The 22,851-nt window shown below is 46.2% G+C and overlaps 1 protein-coding gene across 1 annotated transcript in view; it reads right to left on the reverse strand.

Annotated features, from left to right (window-relative positions):
• The window catches only part of raraa (retinoic acid receptor, alpha a), a 130,200-nt gene that overhangs the window by 61,261 nt on the left and 46,088 nt on the right, over positions 1–22,851 (reverse strand). The window contains exon 3 of the mRNA XM_068582567.1: positions 8,771–9,600. Coding sequence (XP_068438668.1) covers positions 8,771–8,924 — 154 coding nt within the window. The 5' untranslated portion in view covers positions 8,925–9,600. The remainder of the gene's footprint in view (positions 1–8,770; positions 9,601–22,851) is intronic.

Genomic DNA, 22,851 nt, shown 5'->3' on the forward strand with positions numbered 1-22,851 from the left:
TCAAAGGACTGTTATTGTGCACTTGTGCGGCGCTTTGTCAAGATGTGCATTGTGTAATCTTCAACCACAAAGACAGACAACATCCGTAAAACCTCTTTCTGTTTGTGGGGTCCGCCGCAACAATCTCATGTATATTTCCAAATTAAGAGTCTGAGTTAGCAGACAAAGGAAATGTTCTGTTACAGTGGTTTTTGAGTCTGTGTGTGTGTGCGTGCGTGTGCGTGTGCGTGTGTGTCTGTTCTAGTTTAAGACTTGAGATTTTATCTTGACAGTTGAAGATCAGTCAATGTCAATGACTGGAATTCCTCAGTGACTCCAGCAGATCCGACCAGTTGCACAACAGCAACACTGAAAACCCCCCCACAGTGAAATGCATCCGACACACAACTCTGGGCTAAAGGCAGAGATTTATCTCAGACATAATCCACGCCAACCACTCCCTCTGCTGTGTGTCGCATACCACGGCCGCTTCTCTTTTTGTGAAATAGTTCACAAAAGAAAAATACCAAGAAAGTGGGCGCTCTGACTGTTGTGTGTTGTGTGTTGTGTGTGAACATCTGTTTGCTGCATGAGACAGACTGAATTAGGAGACTAATCAAAGCCCAATGTTCTCCAGTTGTTTAGAAGTCCTCTTTGCCCACCTGGTGGGAGCCTACTTACAGGATGCACTTGGACATGATGATAAAAGCAGCAGATAAATACAGATATATAAAGAAGAGCGAGGCCACAGAGTTATGAGCGAGATCAGAGGACGATGGTGAAAACTGAAGGAGAAAGAGAAGAGAGAAAAAAAATGCAGCCGCGTTTATGAAATTAAAGCACAACAGTGTGCTTGAATTTCATGGAAAGGAAAAAGTGACTCACACAATGTGGGGTTCAATGGAAAAAACGATTAGTGTTATTTCAAAGTGATTTAACTCAGTAAACACGGTTCCCAGTAAGTGTAATAGCACACACATACGCAGAGAAGACATGAGGCAACAATGTACAGATGTGTGTCTGATTTCTAATAAGGCCAAGCTTTATATATGATTGTGTGAAAATAAAAGACAGAAACTCTGCTTCCACTGAACCAGAATTACCTCCAGATCCTCACATGATTGAATAATGGACGTCCCACATCTGCGCTGATTAGTGATATTAATTCCGTCTGGAGCGCATATGTCCGGGTTTCTTTCCCGTCTTATAGTTACAGTTCAAAATATTGATTGATGTTTGGCACACTCATTGTTTCTTCCATGCTTTTATTTGCGTGACTAAAGACTTTTCCTGCTAATTAATTTGTCAGCTAAATGTTTGTGTTGCAGATGAGGCTAAATTTCACTCAACACCCTCATTGAGGATTTACACCGCAGCCTCGATAACAGGAAAACAAAGAGAAAGGAATTGTGATAATTCAAGTAACACAAATGTGAACAAATGTGTTGCCAGAAATGAATTGAGGACATTTCTCTTTGCTTTGAGATGTTTTCCAGTATCAAGAGGTTCAATTGTTCTGTATTACAATAGAGTTCAACAGTGACCAGATATAAGAGTTCCCATTCAGTCTCACCTTGGATATTTCAGGAAATCCTTCTATAAGCATGGAACAAAGCAAACCAACGACGACGTTATTTGTGACCAAACAACTGTTGATTTGGAGAAAAAACACACAGGAAAGTAGCACATCATCATCCCGATTCACATTCAATTAATTGTGCAACCCTTCTCGTGGTAAACTCACTGTGGAGCCCTACACTTCACAGTATTGACACAAAAAAAAGAAGCCAGATGACGAATCAAAGTAAAAATACACACTACAGACCACATGACTGGCCGCGGCATGTAAGGTGGGTTTCCACAAATCTCTGGAGCTCTCATGATTGTCACTGCATTAATTTGCCTGCGGTTCGCTTCGTCGTTTAATGTGCTAACGCTGTCACCGGTGCATTTACCGGTCCACTCTGAGGAGACTATGCGCTAATGCTAGCAGACAGGCTTGAGGTTAAGTGTGGCCATGGGGCCCCTCAGATAGGTGCCAAGAGAGAGCTGGTGGCCTCATAAGCTCTGGCCGAACAGAGCTCTCTTAGCCCCTTTGCGCAACACAGCTAGCCATTGTGCTAGGCTGAAAAAGCGCATTAGCTGCCGAGAAAAGGGCTTTCCCTCTGAAACCCCCTTGGACAACAAGCAAAGCTCTGCTTGATAATTCAATCACTCTCCCGAGCTGTGCAGGACAGACCGGCACGGTCTCTTCAAACCTTTCCTGGGCGCTCTCCTTTCCTTCCCTCCCTCGTCTCCTCCATTAGGTAACTGTCCTATATTTTACAGATGCCGTCACTCCCACCACTTATCAAAGGACAATAGAGGAATGATGCCTGTGAGAGAGTCATTGACATTTGAATGTATGCGGCAGTGTGAATTATGGCTGTGCGCAATGGGTACTGAAAAAGGGCATAAGACGATAGAGATATATATGTGGGGTGGGGGGGGGAGGGGGTCAGTGTGAGAGTGGGTTGAAGGAAAGGATAGGAAAGCCGTAGAGATGAGAGGAAAAAAAGGGGCAGTTCTTATCTCCTTTGCCCTTGTCTTGACTTCCTCGCGGTGCCTTTGAAGAGAACAGAAATAAAGATGCTTGCGCTGGCACATCAGAGAGAGATTTAGATTATGCGAGTGTTTACCCAACTGAGTGCCGCATGGCTGCTGGCGACAGCCTGCTGGTTTTGAAGTAGTCATGGCCCAACTACGGCTTAAAGCGCCCGCTGCTTACAATATAACAGCCATGCTGCAGAGGAGGGCTTTCTGTGTGTGTGTCGCTGTACGCATGTGTGCATGCATGTGCCAGTTGGTGTGAATGTTTATGAGAGATAGCATGTGTCCCCGTATCCCTAATAGAGTTTGCAAAGCGTTCTGCATTGCTGTGTGCACACATGTGTGTGTGTGTGCGTGTGTGTGTGTGTGTGTGTGTGTGTGTGTGTGTGTGTGTGTGTGTGTGTGCAGTGCTCAAAATGGAGCCATCCATGGGATTATGGGTAGACAGCTCTTTGAAAAGGAGGGCCTGTATTTGCATAAGCGGCCATGGAAAGGGAAAAAAAAAAACCCTATAGAAAGAAAGACAGAACGAGAAAGAAAGAAAGAATGAAAAGAGAGATGAGGAAAGAGGAAAGAACGAGAAGGGGGTGGGGCTAGTAGTGGACCCCACTCGCCAAGCCACTCGGTGATAAGCCCTGTTGCTAGGATCAAGTATTATGGGCAGGGATTCGGCCCCAGGTCCCCTCAAACCAAATGGAAATAACAGGTTACGAGTACGTAGGTGGCAGGGTAATGATGGGATCTGTCAAGTCCCAAGGTGGAGAAAGAGAGGGTGAAATTAAGGGCAATAATAGAGAATAAGAGAGAGAGAGAGACAGCGAGAGAGAGAGAGAGAGAGAGAGAGAGAGAGAGAGAGAGAGAGGTGTCGAGTGGGGACGATGTGATTCAATAGATGACGAGAGAGAGGCGAGTGTGGAAAGGAGATGAGCTGACAGGGATGGATGGATAAGGCAAGAAAAGTGGACAACCAGAGAAATCGGTGATGGAGGGAGGGAAGAGGAAAGGGTCCAGGAGAAGAAAGCAGGAGAGAACAAGAGATGTGCTGAAGTCAAGAGGGGAGTGAGGAAGAATGGATATGAGGGAAGGCCAGAGGGCCAAAGAAGAGGGTGATGGGGTTTTTTTTTCTTGTGGGAGCCGCTTTTGGCTAAGCTTGCTCGTGTTTTGGCGCATGATGCTGGCACGAGACGCGAGTGCTGCCAAAGCCTGTGTGCGTGTGTGTGTGTGTGTGTGTGTGTGTGTGTGTGTGTGTGTGTGTGTGTGTGTGTGTGTGTGTGTGTGTGTGTGTGTGTGTGTGTGCCCAGGGCTCTGTTTCTCTATCCCTCTCTGATTCTCTGTTTGTCTCTCTCATATTTTTGCTCTCTCTTCTCAAGTCGGCTTTCTTTCTTCGGCGATGTTCCCGCTCCCCTAATGAAGTATATGTGTCTTTGATGCACCATAAAATAAGCAAGGGAGCCACTCCCAATCAGCAAATTCCCCAAAACAAGTGCACGCACAAAGGCCCAATACCTTGGTGCAACCATGTAGACTGAGGCTGGCAGATGTGGGGCCAGAGGCAGATTGTAATTTATTACTGGAGACAGACCCGCTTGGTTCACTCTTTAAGTCAGAAAAGGCTCAGAGTGAAAGGAAATGGTTGTATGTGCAGGAAAAGGAGCAGGATTATTTCAATAGCCTGCGTGAAAGAGAACTAGTAATTGAATGCGTCAAAGTCGTTGAAACTACCCGTGACGTGTCAAGGATCTCAGAGTAGCATCACAACAATTACCTCTTTGAAAATGCAAAAAAAAAAAAAAAAGACAGTCCTTGTGCTAATCTTTCAGCCTCCCAGCACTCTGAAGTTAATTAACAAAGTCGTTAAGATGAGGGGAATGAGTGCTCTGCCGCTATGCTAGATGTGGTTTACACGCCACTTTTAATAACCCTGCATCCTCGCCATCAGAGTATCGGCAACCCTCAAATGACTTTCCAATAATGACGACCAGCTCCCCCGAGGTAATGTTTCAGTGCGAGCCAGCGTGGGCCGCCGCTACCTGGTCGCCTGATAGGAAAGGTGCCCCAGTCATTAGCCGTATCCGCACACACTTTGGATCGCTGCCTCAAGTGCTTCTCACTGTCATTATGCTCATCCCCACCACACCAGCCGTGTGTGTATGTGGAAGTGTGTGTTTTTGCCACCCATGGAGTGTACTGACATGCCTCCTTGATTCCTGCAGACCACCGGGGCAGAAGGGGGGGGACCGCATGCGGGAACCAGCACACACACACACACACACACACGCACACACAAACTTTGCCCAACATTACCATATCCATATTTACCATGGTCAGAGTGTTCCGCCATGAGCTGCTTCATGGGATAGTTGATACACACAAACAAGCTGCCTTGAGGTCTGGAAGGAAATGTCCCTTCATATGTCTCCTTGTGGGCCTAAAGTACATTCATAAATGTCATAAATTCCCTCCTAATAAGTCAAAAGAGATGCCGCTCGTGTGTTAACCATCCGAGGAAGCGCGCCTGTACAGAGCAATTACCGTGGCTGCTGAAACAAGAGCACTCTGTGGGGAAAAGCCAATTAGTCCGCCGTGGCAGCAGGTAGCAAGCTGGCTCCATTCATTATGATCACTCTTAACACCGCTAATGCAAAAGAACAGTGTTAGAGCTGGTCACAGACAGCGGCGGCTTTAATGATAATAACCGGATCAATAGATGGGGTGTTATTGCCAGATGAATCCATATTCATACAGACCGACATGAAGGATTTAATAGAAAAAAAAGGCACTAATGAAAGTAGTGCATGTATCTGTGTGCCTGTGTGGTTTTGGCTGTGTCTAATACTGCAGCCCGCACGCGCGTGATCAATCTATAGTGATGCTATTCAGGTAAATAATAAAGCTGCAGGCGATAAATGTTATATCCATATCTGCAACTGATCTTCTCCGGTGTGTAACCTAACCTGATGATTTTCAGATAATGTGATGTGAAGACATAACCCAGGAGGCTCGAGCTGGAGAGAACCACAGGCAGTTTGTTGAGGGCCTGGATTAACCCTTCTGCTCCGCTTGGTCCAAATAATTGGTCTATTGTGGTTCGCTAAAGGAGGCCGAGGCAGAAGAGCTGGACAACTGCCGGAAACGGGCGGAGGAGGATGAGTGTGAACACAGGAAGGAGAGAGAAAGAACAAAAAAAGGGGAAGATCTGATTAACGAGATGTTTCATGTCAAATGAGTCCAGCGGTAAAACAAACTGGCTTCATGATTCAGTGACGTTTACACCTGCATCACGCGAGTTTAGACTGAGCTCACACTGAAGAAGCAGAACGACCGCGTCTCGGTTGTTTTCCTTCATCGAACCCTCAAGTTGGATTTCACATTGATGGCTGTCTTGAACATTTGTGTAAAAATGTCATAATTAGCATATTAATGATTTGAGTTATGGCCCAAAACATGTTTTGTGAAGTCACGATGACCTTGTCACATCAAATTCAACCTTGAGCTCAAATGGATGTGGATTACAAGTGGATTACAGAGAAATATCATAGACGGGGACGGGCGAGAGGTCGCTGTGACCTTTGACATCCAGGATCTAAGCAGTGCATCCTTCAGGTCCTGAGATATCGCATTCGCAAGAATGGACCAGACAGACAACCCGAAAGCACAACGCTTCTGTACGCAGAGCTTTAACAAGAAGGTGAAGTGAAGAGCCAATCAGGGAACAGGATGAAAATGCAACGTCCATCCAACCAAACTATCTTTTTTAACACCAACAACATCCACAACGACACACACACACACACGCTGTGTACACACAAACAGTCATGTGACTTTATCCTCCACTGGACGCTCCACATAACTGAAATCCATTAAATCCAATGCTCGGCTCTCTTGCCTCCAATCTGACATTCTGTGAATTCCTCTCATTCAAGCGCCAAACTTTCTCTCCCCCTCCCTCCTCGCCCACTCGCTTTATTTCCCTCTTTCGTCACTGCTCAGCATTGAATGCGGTTGGTGAGGACTTAGCTGGCGAGTGTGTGTGAAAATGTGAGAAGGAATAATAAAAAAAAGAAGGCGTTTGAGCAAGAGGGTGGGGGAGAGAACTGATCCTGCCAGAGAGGAGGAGAAGGAAAGGGGTGAAGGTGGGGAGTGTCAAAATGGAATAAGACGCTGCGTGTGAGTGTGTGTGTGTGTGTGTGTGTGTGTGTGTGTTCGTGCCTGCATTTATCTGCATGCAACGAGGAGCAGGAGTGAGAGAAAGTGAGCCAGCACGAAGGGCAAAGATGGTGGTTATGTTACTGTGTGTGCGTGCGTGCGTGTGTGCGTGCGTGTGTGTGTGTGTGCGTGTGTGTGTGTGTACTCGTGCTGGTCAGGAAGCTGTGGTGTCTCTGGCTCTCCCATGTTTACAGACAGGAAATGTTTGTCCAGGAAAAGGGGAAGGAACCTTGCAGGCCCGCATGGCAGACACTGGGAGTGTGGCGCCGACACACACACACACACACACACACACACACACACACACACACACACGCAGATATTCAGAAACACACACACACTTGTAACATAGTAGAAAAAGAGGAATCGGACAGGATTTGTAAGACAGGCGGGGTGTCTGGTATTGGGGAAGTGGGAGTGACGGGCTGGGCTCTCATTGCTTTTCACTTCCCTCCACGCAGACTCCAGCAGATAGAAAGTCAAAGCGATGACCCCGTCCGAACCTGTGAGATCGAGGCCACGGTCCACCAGGCCTGTCCACACCGATACGCACAAACACTGACTGTGCGCCCGCCTGCTTTCCTTCAGTTCATATTCCTGCTGCCGCCACAGTCGTTTAAATTGATTATCTCGCTGTTTGTTGATGAGGGATTGTACCAGTGTAACGTTTTATTTTATTTTAAAGCACTTCTGGGCTCCATCGTCAGTCATGAAGGGGAACTTTAAATATATTTATTGTACTTTATAATTCCACTCCACAATATTTAACTTCATGAAGATCACGATTTTACCTACTGAAATGCTTTTCTTCAAATAAATGAAAGATCTGCCAGCGCTGTGAGATGATTTCAACGTCAACAGTTTAGTCATGTTTCAAGAATTTAAGTGTCAAATTTAGATTGCATGTTTGACTTGCCAGTATGAGGTGTGATTTGTGTTTATTTTAGTGCTGCAATCTGCCAGTCTGTCTTTCAACATGCTAAAAATCGCCTCCAATACTCAACAGGAGTTGAGATGTATTGAAATGATCTCATTGCTCTGGCAAATCTTAACTTTCACTTCACATGGATATTTTCTTCTCCAGCATAACATAATAAAATCGCAAACTATATGATGTAAAGGAGTTGAAATGAACTCTAAAAGCGGCTTCAACATTAAAGGAACGCAAATAGGTCAATGCATTAGTAATATAACATTCAGAAAGCAGCCGCTGCTCATAATGAGGACTATTAATACATGCAATTATTTTTGCTGACAATACTTGTACAAGTAAAATGTTCAATGAGTGCAATGTGCATTTATTATATGATGGTTATCTTAATATTTCTTTGACCCAGTGTGATCTTGTGTAAAAGTCAGTGCACATCAGATCAGCAGTACATTTCATTTTCATCTAGTTTAAAGCAACTTTGAAAGTCAGTTGTGAAGCGTTTGATGGATTGTACAAAGGATTTGGAGCATGAAGGCTGGCTGCGATGTATCTACAGACTGCTCGCCAAATCTGTCTTCCCCAAATAAACAATGCTCCTTCCTGGCTGTCCTGCCTCACTTCCTTGTCACCTACGCTGACATTTCAATGTGTGTGTGTGTGTGCTGATATGTGTGGGCTTGTATATTAAGGACAGCGCTGAAGGCAACGTGGGTGTGTGGCCATGTGTTGTGTGTGTGTGTGTGTGTGTGTGTGTGTGTGTGTGTGTGTGTGTGTGTGTGTGTGTGTTGCTGCTGCTCGCTATTTACCAACGATGAATGATCTAAACAGAATGAGAGAAAAGTGTCCTTTTACTGACAGACTCACAGGCACAATCATCATGTACACAACACACACACACACACACACACACACACACACACACAGTGGGGGAGTGATGCAGGGAACCGTGTGCCACAGCCGCACAGGTAAACCAGGACTCACACCGAGGAAGGGGAATCTTCCTTTTCCCAAATAACTTGCACGATAGCCGGAGCCACGGCTACGTGAAGTCTACGGTTTACTTACTGGCTGGTGACGGGGTGCTGTAGCCACTGAGAGGAAGTCCTGCCAGGGCTGGAGGCGACAGGCTCCCCAGCATGTGGGGGAAGAAGTAGGAGTAGGTGGGCATGGGGAAGCCGTTTAGGTGGGGGCCCTGCAGCGGGTTGCCCTTCCCAGCCATGATGGCTCAGTCCACCTCCAGTCACAAACAGACCTCACTGAAAAAACACTGTAACGAGATCTAGCGGAGCCAAAGAAGAGTCAGTGTGGATTGCTGTACCGGTTCAATCCCCCATAAGGACACTGCATGAGTGGATATTCCAAAAGACGGCCAGGCAAAGTAAAACAAAAAATCTCCGGATGGTTTTGAAACTTGAGAGCTGGTGTCCTTAAAATGGCTGCTGTAGATGTCACCAAGACAAAAATCCCGCTGGTTGAGTGAATGTGTGTGTTGAGGGTTGAGTTACTAAGGAAACAAAGATAAAAAAAAAAAAGAGAGACACGGGGTGGAAGTATAAAAGAGGACTGTAGAGGGTTTTATCCTTCCTTTCTCTGGTATTGTGAAACAAGCTGAAAGGCCTTATTTGCGAGAGGCGTTGGGGAGGCTGGGAACCAGCACAGCCATTCCTTATCTTCAAGATGAAGGGGAGCGGGAGAGACAGGAGGCAAGTTGAGTCAAGAACAGGTGACTTTGACGACTGCAGTCAGGAACGGCGATCGCGGTGATCTAGTGGTCGTAATGCTTCCGAGGGAGCCTCGATTCACTCTTCCACTGCAGAGCGCTCCTCAGGAATGAACCGCTCACATGATGCCAAGACAAAGCTCTTCTCCTTGGACGGGCCTCCTCTCTGCAGCCTCTGTGAAAAAAAAACAAAACAGAGAGAGAAAAAGAGATCATTTAGTGCTTCAATGACAAGGTAAAGAGATTCTTTCCCTTCGTGCTTAAGCGCTTGAGCAAAACAGTTCTTTTCTTTTGACACTAATTAATGGTAATGTCTCATCAGAAATGTTACAAAAACACCCCCTCCGCTTTAATTATCTAATGGAGTGTTAAAACTGCAAAGAGAGCAGTGGGTGTGTGATGTCTCGTCGCAGCCTTGTGTGCTCATACGCAAGCTCATTAACAGTGACAGACTACAAATACTGTGGGAGACGAGCCAAAACATAAATGAAGAGAGCAACACAAAAGAAAACTTTGCTAATTGCTGCAGTCGCGGAAGCCAGAGGTGAGACCCAAGGCGTCGATCTGGGACCTCAAGAGATCGCTGCTGCAGAGTTTACTTCCAAATTAAGAGCAGGACGTGTTGTACAAACAGACCTGTGACCACCGCAGAAAGCATGAGCGCACACGAGGGCACTGACAATTACACACCCAGAGGACATAATTACCATAAAATAGTACACTAGCACCACATTATATACAAGAGTAAGAGTAGGACTTATTTATTTGACTGAAATGACCCCCTTTATGAGTCCGTGGATATCATTTGCTTCAGTTAAACTATTTCAACAAACATTCACACACGCACGCACACACACACACACACACACACACACACACACAGACAGAGAATGCTCTTTGCATGAACAGCGTTGCTCAGGAATGCGGCGCTCTCGCATGAATCACAGCAGGACATTGTGGATTAACTCCTGTAAAGAGAGAGGGGTCAAGTCCGACATGTTTGTCTGCCTGTTCCCACTTGAATGGAGCACATGAAGCGTCAGGATACCACAGGTGAGAGCGCCGCAGCAGTGGCAGCCGAGTGACGAATTAAAGAAAGAAACCCCGACAAAGTGTTTCACCACATGCACTGACCAGCTTCAAAGCTCCTTCGGCGTACGTTCTACAAGTCTCTGAACTCTACCGGAGGGCACAAACTCCCTTTTTCCAGATACTCGCTCATTTGGAGTTTTAATGATGTGGTGGAGAGCGCTGTCTCGCATGTTGGTCTCATATATCCCACAGGAGTTCAATTGGGTTGAAATCTTTATTTTGGTGAGTTGCGCTGCTGCTCTTACTCATAACTTCCCACGTGTGCTGAACAGCGAGTGCAGCGTAATGTGAATGTGGAGACGGGCGGTGAGTCTGCACTGACATCAGAATATATATTGAGAGGTGAGGTTGATAGATTCTAACAATGAAATCAAACAAACTGTAATTAAATAGACAAACATATCTAGAAACAAACCACTAATATATAAAATACATACCGATTATGTGGATGCACCTGCATCTGTTATATTGATGTCTCGTTAACTCAGGATTTCCCTTTAATTTGCCGTCAGTACATTCGATCAAACTCCTTCAGAATGACTGGCGTCGTGAAATTGGTCCTCATCAATATTTTCCCTTGAGATGGACGACAAACCAAACTTCAAAAACTACACAGGGCCTCATGGTGGCTCGCTGTGCACTGGTGACGCAATAGTACTTTGAATCCTCTTGCATCACATCTCGAGCGTCGCTTTTTCCCCGTCACTGTCCTCTGTGTCATGTCTTAAAACTAAAAGATCTTCAAGAGAGTCTGTTTCAATGAGCATGTGTCTCTGTGGCAGCGTCGCTCCACTGTGACCGTCTTTGATTCCAGTAAAACATTACTTTGTGTAACTGTCAGAGACCTTCTCAGGTATTCCATAGGGGCTCAGTGCTACCTGTGTCTGCATGCGTGTGCGACTATATGGCTGCATGGACGGAAATTGAGTCATTACTTTTGAGAATGAGTTACCAGTCTGCAACAGGACTGCTTGTCTGTGTGAGTGTGTAGTGCAGGCAGTGCATGTGGAGCCCTGATATGTCTGTTAATCAGATGGAGAGCTGATTTTACGGGCTTGACGTTCTATTAGCTGTCTTATTGTTATTGATCGTGCTCTCTGGTCACCTTGTTGTGTGCAGTGGTCAGTGGTCGTGAGCTGGACGGTGCACTCTTATTAGGCCAAAAGCTTTAACAGAATTTTTTAAAGCCCAGGGGAGTTGGGTATGGTTTTATTTGCTCCGCAGTAGCCACCTATTAAACCAGAAGAAATTTAAAAGGTAAGGCCACATACTAACATTGGCCAGAAAGATATAATCTCTGGTTCCATAATACATTGTAATATAGTATATAGCCTTGATACACTGTACATTGCACATTGGTGTGTTCATGTAAAATGCATCAGCAGTCAGAAATTCCCACTGAAGTGATGTAAAGCCATATATATTTTAATGCAACACCCAGAGGCCACAGATGCTGAACTGGGTCTTTCAATGAGGAACGACATCACTGGGAGGCTCGAAGAACCCACGGGCTAGAAATGGGCCACTTCCTTCACCATTATCATTACAGCGTCTAGTATGTGCACCATAAGAAGACGCTCTGAACGATACGCAATAACAAACATCATAGTGCACTTACACCAGCAGCCATTCTGCTGGAGTGCAGCCGCAGCTAATTCTTTTTTTTTTTCTGGTGTCGCAGTAAATAGCCGGAGATGTTGTTGTTGATTACTGCAAAGGAAGCGGCTGCAGCACCACTAGCTTTTCCTATATTCAACAATGGAAAGGAACCGACCAGTAGCACATAAAGACAGTGACAATGTTGTTCGACACCAGAAAACATCCGGCTCAGGTAATCAAATCAAATCATGTCACAAAATGTATGTGTGGTGGTTGGGGGCGTGGTTAGGCTCAGCTGCAGAGGGGAGGGGCAGCTCGGGAACAGGTGCTTGATGAGGCCTAATTGGCAACAGGTGAAGTCGTTTAGGGGTTTGGGTCTCATCCCTATGAGGCTCAGTATGAATGGAGCTGAGAGAAGAGAGAAGGAGAGAGTTTGCCAGCGTGAATGTCGCAAAAAAACAAAACAACCTGTTACCAATGTAATCTCAGTGTGCTCGTGTCATTGGTGCTGGGGGAACACGGGGAAGTAACAGGAGCTTGTTACAGTATGATATATGCCACCTAATATCAAGTAAGTCATTTGTTTATTTTATGCCAGAGCAAACATTTGAAAAGCATAACTAGAAACACCGCCCCCCGGTTGTATACCTCCACCAATGAGCCATGTTACATTTGACATGCGTCCATTATGTCATCGCTTCATAATTTCATAATTTTATCTTATTGGACATTTGTGTGGAATTGCATAGCGTATGCATTCTCAAGTTCTGGACAAAAACACACTTTATTAGTTCACGGTGACATTGACCTTTGAACCTTGAGCACCAAATCAGTTAAACCTGGGGCCCAAGTCGCCTAAATTGATGAAATTTGCTGGAGGCATTCCACATTTACAAGAATGGGAAGGACAACCTGAAGACATAGTGCCTCCGAACTCGAATGTTGCCGTGTTTCAAGTCTACATTCAAGAATATGTACATCCAAATGAATTTTTTATGAGGCCCGGTATATGGAGTTGAAAATAGATCTGATTGTTGCAGCTGAAGCATTTCAAAGACCTTATGCAACCAGTGGTCCCACGCATGCACACACACACACACACACACACAGTCAGAACGTAACTGAGCACCTGCATAATCCCTGTGCCAGCGCTAAGTCCAAAACAAAACGCACAAAGATCAGACAAAACACTAAACGAGGAATCAGGGCACAAACGAGGGCCCGTATAATCTGCTGAGGAAACTGCACACGCAACACCAAAGCTGGGCAAAGCTGCTGACATGCACTCTGCATCCTCCCTCCTGTCAGCGTTCACAAACCACTCACACTTTTCACAAATAACTCCTACATTGGATAGGGTGCGCTGAAATCATGCAATATGTCAACCGACAGACACACAGTTTGAGTATATATGTGTTTTATATGCGAGTACACAGAATATTCACACATATAAACCTATGTGCACACCTGCAATCTTTCAACTCACTCTCCTTCTCACACGCATGAGTGCACGCGTACATTTGTACTTATCTCGACGGCAGCCGCCTCCCGTCGTATGATGTATTCTATACGACGCAGCTGACACACAAGGTCACTGATACGGAGAGGACGAAAGGGGGATCAGTTGTTTGCGTAATGCTGTACTTCTGCTGATCTCCATTGTAGCATGTAGAGGTGCTAAAGCACTATCAGGGCAGACACACCATTTCTCACATGAACATGCATAAAGATATAGAAGTGAAACAAGCGTATCAAAGAGGACTGAGAGCTTTCTGTTTGTTACAAGTCAACATAAAACGCATACACTTGCTTACTGCACTTACAGCAATACAACTGAGAAATGGCCCGGCGTGGTCTGAAAACGGGAATAGATGGCGTAGATTAAAAGGGTGATGCAATGGCGCAGCCTATAGAAGTGGGCAGGGCCCCCGGGGGCCTGCAATACAGCCATTAACGCACGTCTTTTCAAGGAGTTTCTAACAATTCCGCCGAAGTCTCCATTTGTACGGCCTTATCGGCCTCTTTGACCATTATATAGCTAGCCCATATCTGCCAAATTCATTTCAACGAGAGCACACAGGCAAGGTGCTGTATGGAGGGCAGCTCCTGAGGGGATGTATGTGATCACTTACAGTATGGAGGAAAAACAAACAAACAATCTGGGTCACTTGGTCTTATCCCTGTGTTTGGCATGTAACAGGCAGAAAGAAGGAAGGGTCAGAGGTCATGAGCCACGAGATACCGTAATTGGTTCTGACAGCAAACGCTGAATTAATAATCAGAAAAAGCAGCAAATGGCAGCGCGGGGTCGGGGCGGACAAGACAGCAAACCGAGCCCCAGGGGATGGCAAACGTAACGCATGACATACAGAGATGCGCCGGTGTGTACATAAATAGACACACGCGCACGTTTTGAACCGACACACAGTTCAGCGCATACACACACACGCACGCAGATGCGCACACGTCCAAGTTCAAAGAGGTCACTGGCGGAAAAGTAAAACAGACACCGGCAGCTGTCGAGGCTTGCAACAAAAAAGAAACACATGGTGATTCTTGAGATAAAACACACACAAGTATGAACACACACACTCACACCTACAATCTATATGTCACCTGATGACCAATTATCGGAGATGTTCCTCTCCGGGAAAAAACTGCTGCTTCGTAACTCCACTGTGCAAAGTGTAATGGCATTGCTCACAGATATGTTCAGCCCGTGGTCACAAATATTAAAACACAGTATCAAGTCCATTGCTATCATGCTGTTATGTGATACCTACTTTATTAATGTTGCTCCTTTCCTGTAGGCCCGTCATCCGAATATCGCCACTGTACTGCGCCCGCTGTTTCAAATGACGGACATGTACTTACTTGACGTGTACTTACTTGTGCAATCGTCTTCGGTTTCCCCATCCCGATGACATAGCATTTCGCCATTTAAGGTTGAGAAGCAGACGACTTCGACTTTCTCTATAATGGCCTCGACATAAAACCCACATAGAGTTGTACAAAAGCCTCTCCACAGGGCCGCGAGCTCAGAGTGGATGACAGTCCTTAACGGCTCAGAGTGGGCGCCGACTCCAGCCTGTATGGCTTTGCAGTGTTACACATAATGGAAGTCGCTCGAGCAGTATGCATTGAAATTTTTATGAGGACAGCCGCGCGGGTGGACGTATATGTCAGAAGTGGGATGTGACATGGCGCGAGGGAACGCGCACGCGTGAGTGTGTACGTACTGCACATCTCAGAGCATGCGTGTGAGACAAACACGCATGTGCATATCAACAAGTGCCTGAGCGTATGGGTGGTGTGTGCGGCCACGCATGCTGTGTGTGTGTGTGTGTGCGTGTGTGTGCGCCTAAGTCATGTCCTGAATCACATTATGATGTCATCGCATCGCCCTTGGGAGCGTCTTACTGTACGCTGCATTTACAGTACATTACATGTTCTGATGGGATGGATTTTGCATAAAGACTAAACCACATCCGCGGGGGTAGAGGAAGCCAGAGAGGGACACTTTGAAACGTCACTAACTTCAGCTGATAGATGTTAATTATTTAGGCCAGAAAAGGTAACGCAAGGCTAGTGAGAAGCCTGTGAGTCAGAGAGTGCTGCAAATAGTTTGCACTACCTTTCCTTGGATAACCTTCTTACGTAAAGATGGTGCAGACACATTGAAACAAATAGTGGCAACACATTCTCAAACTATTCAGTTAAAGCAAGCTAAAATATATAATTTAAACAACAGTAAAGCACCTCACTGGCAATATTATTGAATTATGCAATGAATGAGAGGCCTTTAATAGTATTTTATGAAGAGTTATACTGTGTTAATTTGTTTTATTTTTGTTTTACCAGATAGTTAGCTTAGTTATCTTAGTGCATGGGGAACTAAGGTGCATAGTATGTAATAATCCAGGAACATTGTGACAAGTTTGTGTGATTCTCTTTTCAAACATTCATCTCATAAAACTAGTATCTTAAGAAAAATACAATCCAAACACTAAATACTTCCACCTCAGTGCAGCTCCGCCCTCTGTTGCTTCAAGATGGTCCGAGGCATTGGGAGGAGGAGGGCAGGAGGTGAGAGCTACTTCTCAATGGCAGCCAGAAAGTGTGGCGCAGAAGGGCTAAAGCGTGCTAAGTGCACATCCAGGGTGCTGAGAATACGCTGCCGTTTTGCCAAAGCCCCCCGTGGGGTGAATCCACTTGTCAGCGATGCAGGCTGGGTGACATTTCTGCTTCACCTCAGAAAGGTCAGCCTTTAATTATCTCAAATGCCAGCAAGCCCTGCACCTGCAGAAAATAAACCTGCGTGTGTGTGTGTATATGTGTGTGTGTGTGTGTGTGTGTGTGTGTGTGTCAGGCTAAGATGGGAGCCTGCTTCCTTCACACATAATGAGCGCTACTGTGGCTGTCCGTGCAGAACTGGACCATCTGCCCACCTGCAAGCATGCATTGCATATGGACCCATAAACACACATTCACAGCCACACCGTGACAGATGCCCCCCCCCCCCTCCTCCCTCACACACACACTAGCTGTGTCAACCAAAGTCAATTGAACCTACAACTAAAGTCGCTCGCCAACCCGCCCCCTTGAATAAAGCGTATCCGATGAAGAGGGTTGAATTCCCAGGAACACCGGCAGCTTCTAAGAACGCCTGTGTTAAAATAGGCTGCAGGCGGTGTAGGTAGACAGATTATAGACTTATATAGGAGAGCATGGGCCACCACTTCTGGTAAATATGGGTCAGCTATGTGACTCACAGATGAGATTACTTTCCCTTTATCAATATCAAAAGGCGACAACCATGAATCAGAGGAAGTAGAGGGGCGTTCTCGTGAAGATTAGGCGTGAAAGCCAGTCAAATTAATTCCGGTGAGAACGCAGCTGGTGACAAAACTCCGGGCATATCTGGCAGAGCACGACGTGCAGCGTTTGCTTTGGAGCCGCTCACTGTAGCAATTCTGCTGGGCCAATATTTGCAGATATGGTAACAGAAAGCTCCTGCACCTGCGTGAACACACTGCCCCGTGCGCTTCACACGCAGCCCCACCCGCACACACAGACCAACACTCTGCCCAGAAAGTCCCACTCAAAGGCACGCAGAGACAAAAGACAATAGATCATCGGCGTGGACGACGTGCGGCGAGCTCCCCGTGTCCAGGTTTTTACGGTATTTTTCCCTCGCTCTGAGAAAACATGGAGGGCCGGTCCCTATTGTTTACACAGCTGGCTCCATGGAAAGGATTGCTTCATATGAAATATGAAGAGAGCGAAGAGGCGAGAGGGAGAGAGTTGGGAAGAAAAGAGGGAACGGAGCCAAGAGAGTGAGAGAGGAGGCGTGACAGTTCATCGCAGAGAGGGAGGTGAAAGATAAGTGTCCTCCAAACTGTGGGACGTAGGAAGTAAGCATTACAGATACAAGGACTGGAACGTGCTGGGAGAGGAGAGGGCGAAAACTCCAACGTAAACAGTACATCATGGAAGAGAAAGCAATATGGCAACGCTAAATCTGGGAGGAGAAGGAGAGCACCCACAGGAGGTCGAAGGAGACTAAATGAGGAGCAAAGTGAGAGCAAACAGAACGTGGAGCAGAAAGCTCAGAGGTTTCCTCGTGGTGAGGGAGTCATGCCTCCTGCGGTCCGGGGTCTGCAGTGCATGTTGTCCTTTCCCAACAGTTACACACAGACTCGTGCAGGCCTGCCTCAGCAACCCTCTGGTACCGTCCTGGCCGCCTCGCGTTTCCTCAGCTCCTTCACTAACCTCCTTTTGTTGCTTTATCTGACAAAACCTCGGCATGTAAAGTTTCTTTGTTACTTGGATTTGTTGGATGAATAAAAAACAAACTGTGCTGAAGATTCAGCTCGGCACTGTTTTCACACAAAGGAACAGAGAACATGAGTCTGAAGATTATGTTTCCCATTTCAAACGCGGAGCAAAACAATGCTCACCGGATCACTGGACATATTGAAAAATCAAAATGTAATAGTATGACAATGTTATAGGGACTCGAGCTATGAACATTACATGATAATGTACGACAGCAGCTAACATTTTATATTATTGATTAACCATTTGGTCTATGAAATGTATGACTATGAAGATGGAAAAAAAGGCCAACGTTAAATGTTCTGTCTGACCCAAATGTATTACATTTATAATGACAGAAGAAAATGTTGGGAAAAGAAAGAAAATTCTAAATAAAATAATAAGTGAATAAAGACTCATGGTTGTGTAAGCCTTATGCACTGTAATAAAAAGATGTAAGAGCAGCACTCCCATACAAAACTGAAGGATGTGTTTTGATATTGGTTTAAATTAGCTCGAGTAAAAGAGAATAGAGATCCTTGTAAATGGAAGATTGAGTTCTTAATCATTGTAAAGGTAGAAAGTCCACTTCAATACTGCCCCGTTACAATACACTGTGTTGCACAAGAGCAGGGAGCTCAGTGTGTCCATGCATCAGCTTGCGTGTGTGTTTCTGTGTGCGCGTGCGCGCGTGTTTGTGTAAGTGTGTGATTCCACCTCCAACCCTGTTTCAGTTAGTGGGAGAGGCCCGGCACAAATGAAGGCCATATTTCTGAGCAGGACTCCAACAGACTCAACACACCCAATCCGTTCAAACACACACACACACACACACACACACACACACACACACACACACACACACACACACACACACACACACACGCACGCACAGACACACACAAATAATATCTACAGTCAAAGCTGTCATCTTCCGTATGCATAAACCAGATGGACCAACACACACTAACCAACTGTGCGTGTTTGTGTGTTGCCTACATGCCATATAAGGTTGTGTCACCTTTGTGTACCTATCCAGGATATCAGCCTAACAATGTTATGCGCAACACTTTGGCACATTTCAACACATACGATCCGATGATACAAGCGCGAGTGACGCACTAAAGCGCAGGGCCCCTTCCTGTTTATGCCGCCACTCACCCGCTGAAAGGATCAAACAAGATCTGCTCCTCCGTGCGGGTGTGACCTTATGCCGTTCCTCCAGGCCACTCGATACCAGTATTTCTTTTACGTACATCAACAAACAGCACTGGCATGAAAAGGAGGGCATTATCGTTCAAAACCAAAGGACAATTAAGAGTTTATTAAGCTTCCTTGTGTGTGTTTGCACATGAATATGTGTGTGCTGCAGCCATGAGATGCTGGTATCAAGGCAGGGTGTGTGTGTGTGTGTGTGTGTGTGTGTGTGTGCGCGTGTGTGCAAAGCAAAAAGCCAGTGTGACTCACCAGCTTAAATGTCACTGTATTTCCAGGGGGCTTGTTAGAGTCTTGTTTACAGAAGGCGAAATTCAATTACTTGAATGATCTACCGCATTGTGTTTGTACATCCGCATATTCGTAGGGCGCTCATCGGCTCTCCACACTGACAGCGGCAAACGCTCTCGTGCGCGACGGTAGAGCAGAGATAAGCCAAAAGGGGGCTCTAAATAGGCCAAGGAAAGACACTTCTGTGGCCCATTTGCTGCAGCATGGGCTCCACGACATCGGCATTATGGGCTCGGAGGTGCGTTCGGTGAAATTATTGTGAAAAGCAAAACACGTAATCATGCAGCAACACAATCTTTTTGAACCCCATTATAAAACATCATGTCAAGATCGCCATGTATTGTGGAATAACAAAAGAAGTTATATCAGTGAATTTTGTTTACAAGCCATCCATCCACTTCTATTCAGTGTTGCCACGACTCCAGTGTATTCCCTTTCCATCAGCGATGGCCTTGTTTCCATCTCATATATAAAGCCATTAGCCAAGATACATATGGTGAATGCTGCGATACAAACCTTTCCAAACACGAAGGTCACCGCCGCAGTGCTCGGAGACCATTGTTCCCTCGCGTTGTGTGGGAATAGTGGAGAACATGTCAACTAGAAAACATCCCAGCAGGCTGCAGTGGAAAGTCTGCGAGGATGCTTCTCCCCACACATCAATATGAGAAGCAGCTGTGTGATCATCGGCTCTCCTCCAGTGTGGACACATGTCAGGAGGCAGCAGGATCCAGCGCTGCCGCCCGTTGTGGTAACGTCTGCATTTCAGGCCCGCGAGCAAACTGCGCTTCCCCTGCTGCGCGTCACTCTCCCCCAGGAGGGAAGAAAGGCATATTTCCATGGCTCATGACCGATGCGGTCAGCACGACAAGCAGGCCAACGGGAGCGGGATGTGGGGCACAGTGTGATCACTCAGAGCGCTGCCGGCCGGCCGGCTGTGTGTACGCGTGTGTATTCGTGTGCGTTTGTGCTTGTATGAAACAGCTGAGAGGGGACAGGGGTTTGTGGGTCAGGGCAGAAAGACAGAGATGAATACTACCGAGCGGTAGGACTCTAGGGCACGCATGCATAACATATATTACGTGCGTAAGCAAAACAATGCCCCAAAAACGCATTCAGCTTACATCCTAACATGCTGCCCATGATCAGCATGACCTTAGAGATGAGATGAGTGTGGGCGTAGAGCTCAACAGGAGAGAATTTGAAATAAATGGAGTGAAAGATGGGGGAAAGAAAAACCAGGAGGAGAAATGAAAAAAACAGCGACAAGAAACAAGAAAAACTGTGATACTCGATCCTAACCACTGCTCTCCCTTTCTCATGCAGACACACTCAGGGAACTAATATCAAGAATATTCCGGCCTCTCTTCCCTCGCCTGCTCTCCAGGAGTCATAAAACTCCCATTTAAAATGCATGGGCTCCATAAGCTTCCAGACCTATCTATTAACTCTGTTATAGTGTAGCTGGCTATAGCTGCTGACGGCAGCCAGGGAATGCTGCTTTCCATTAGGGCCGGGAGAGAGAGAGAGAGAGAGGGGGGGGGGGGGGGGGGGGAGGAGAGGATGACGAATGAGGGGAATGACAGAATTTACTCATTTTTCTTTTTCCCATGGCACTGCAATCTGATGCCTGCACGTTTGGGCATGTGGAGGCAGAGACTTCAACACGTAAGCCTGCATAAGTACAAATATATAACTGTATCAATGGAGGAGTGTGTGTGTGTGTGTGTGTGTGTGTGTGTGTGTGTGTGCGTGTGTGTGTGTGTTTTGAGCACAAGCCTGTGGCCAAAAAGTAATTGATTCGAGTGTTTCTGGGAGATTTTCCCCAGTGTCCTAAGGTGCTCACCAGATGACTATTGATTGGTTAATTGATTGATTGGCATCCGGCCGACAGCGAGTCAACAACATCATCACTCTTCATATGGACCCAGGCGCACTCACAGACACGCACACACACACACACACACACACACACACACACAGGCACAAAGACAGCCTCCACTCTGTCAGTCTTGCTTATCATCGGCTCATCAGCTATGTTTGTGAGACAAAAACTTTACACGGTATTTGTCCTCTTCTGAGTCTTTAAATGACCAATGATGATCTACTTTGAAGAAACGTAAACAATTCTGATGCATGAGGAAGTGTTGAGCGTATCTTTTCTTTTCAACTTCACTCTCTGCTTCCATTTTCCAACTCCAATGTATTTCATCTCCCCCCCCCAGCCTTTTCCAACAAAGCTGCTTTAGTCATTAGATGAAATGCAATCACGGAACAAAACACTTCACTGTCATTGCAACTCAAAATAAAATGTGACTAATAACCATGAAAACTGAAAATGGCTGTTTTCACCCAACGGAGCAACCCCCCCCTCACCTTAGCGTCCTTGAGCGAAACACAAAACATCAACCTGCACTTGATGCGAGCATCTGCTTAATGTCTTTGAATTAAAATGTAAATGAGGTTTTGGATGGTTCGGGTGATCTTCAACATGCCAGTGTGCATCTCTTCTTGATGGTGTTTTCCCCTCTCTTCAGCCCCACCCCTCTGTGCATGTGTAAGTCAAACATAGACTATGAAAATTAATGAGCTAGCACCTAAAGTAGCGGTGACACTTAGGAACAAGGCTCCTGTCCCTTTTAATGGACCATATAGACAATGTCTGTGGTATTTCAATTAACAGACAATGGGATGACATGAAATAATGACACGTAGGAAGAGCCGAGTGACACGTGAGAACGAGGTGGTAACGGCAGCACCTTTCCCTTTAATGGACCATCGTGGTTGAGCGTAGACAATAGGAGTTAATAGGAAAAGTACAATTATGATGTCGGCCCTGTCTGAAGGGGTGAGTGACATCAGGGAGAGAGGCTGTTACATCTTAATGCACTGCTGCCACTGGGATGAATCAGCTCCGCATATGGGGGGTTGAGACCATCTGAAGGCCGCTAATAGCAGCCGCTGTCAGTCTCACATTAACCTTGAGAACAGCCAGGGGACTGTGTTAGCCCTGCTGACCTCTCCTTTTCTCTCACTCTCCCTCTCTCACACTCACAATTCCTGTTATGTCCACATATGACTGAAGGATGACTGTGTGTGTGTGTGTGTGTGTGTGTGTGTGTGTGTGTGTGTGTGTGTGTGTGTGTGCACCTGCTAGTCTGTCTATCCCCTTTCCTGTGTCTTATGAGCACCATCAGTGGGATTAAATCAGTCCATCACAGGCTGCTGTAACACCATAGAGGCTGTCTGTGCTGAAGTGAAATCACCTCAGCCTCTCCCGTTGCCCCCAGGGTTCGGGTCCATGAAGACCAATAACAGCACTCCCTGAGCTAATTTTGTGTACACAGATGTGCACACGCGCGTACAAATGCCCTTATCAGCTCAGAATGGAACAACACCAGGCTACGTTTGT

Source organism: Clinocottus analis, unplaced genomic scaffold (genome assembly GCF_023055335.1).
Source record: "Clinocottus analis isolate CAN_PGR_092001 unplaced genomic scaffold, fCliAna1.0.p SCAF_19, whole genome shotgun sequence".
NCBI lineage: Eukaryota > Metazoa > Chordata > Actinopteri > Perciformes > Cottidae > Clinocottus > Clinocottus analis.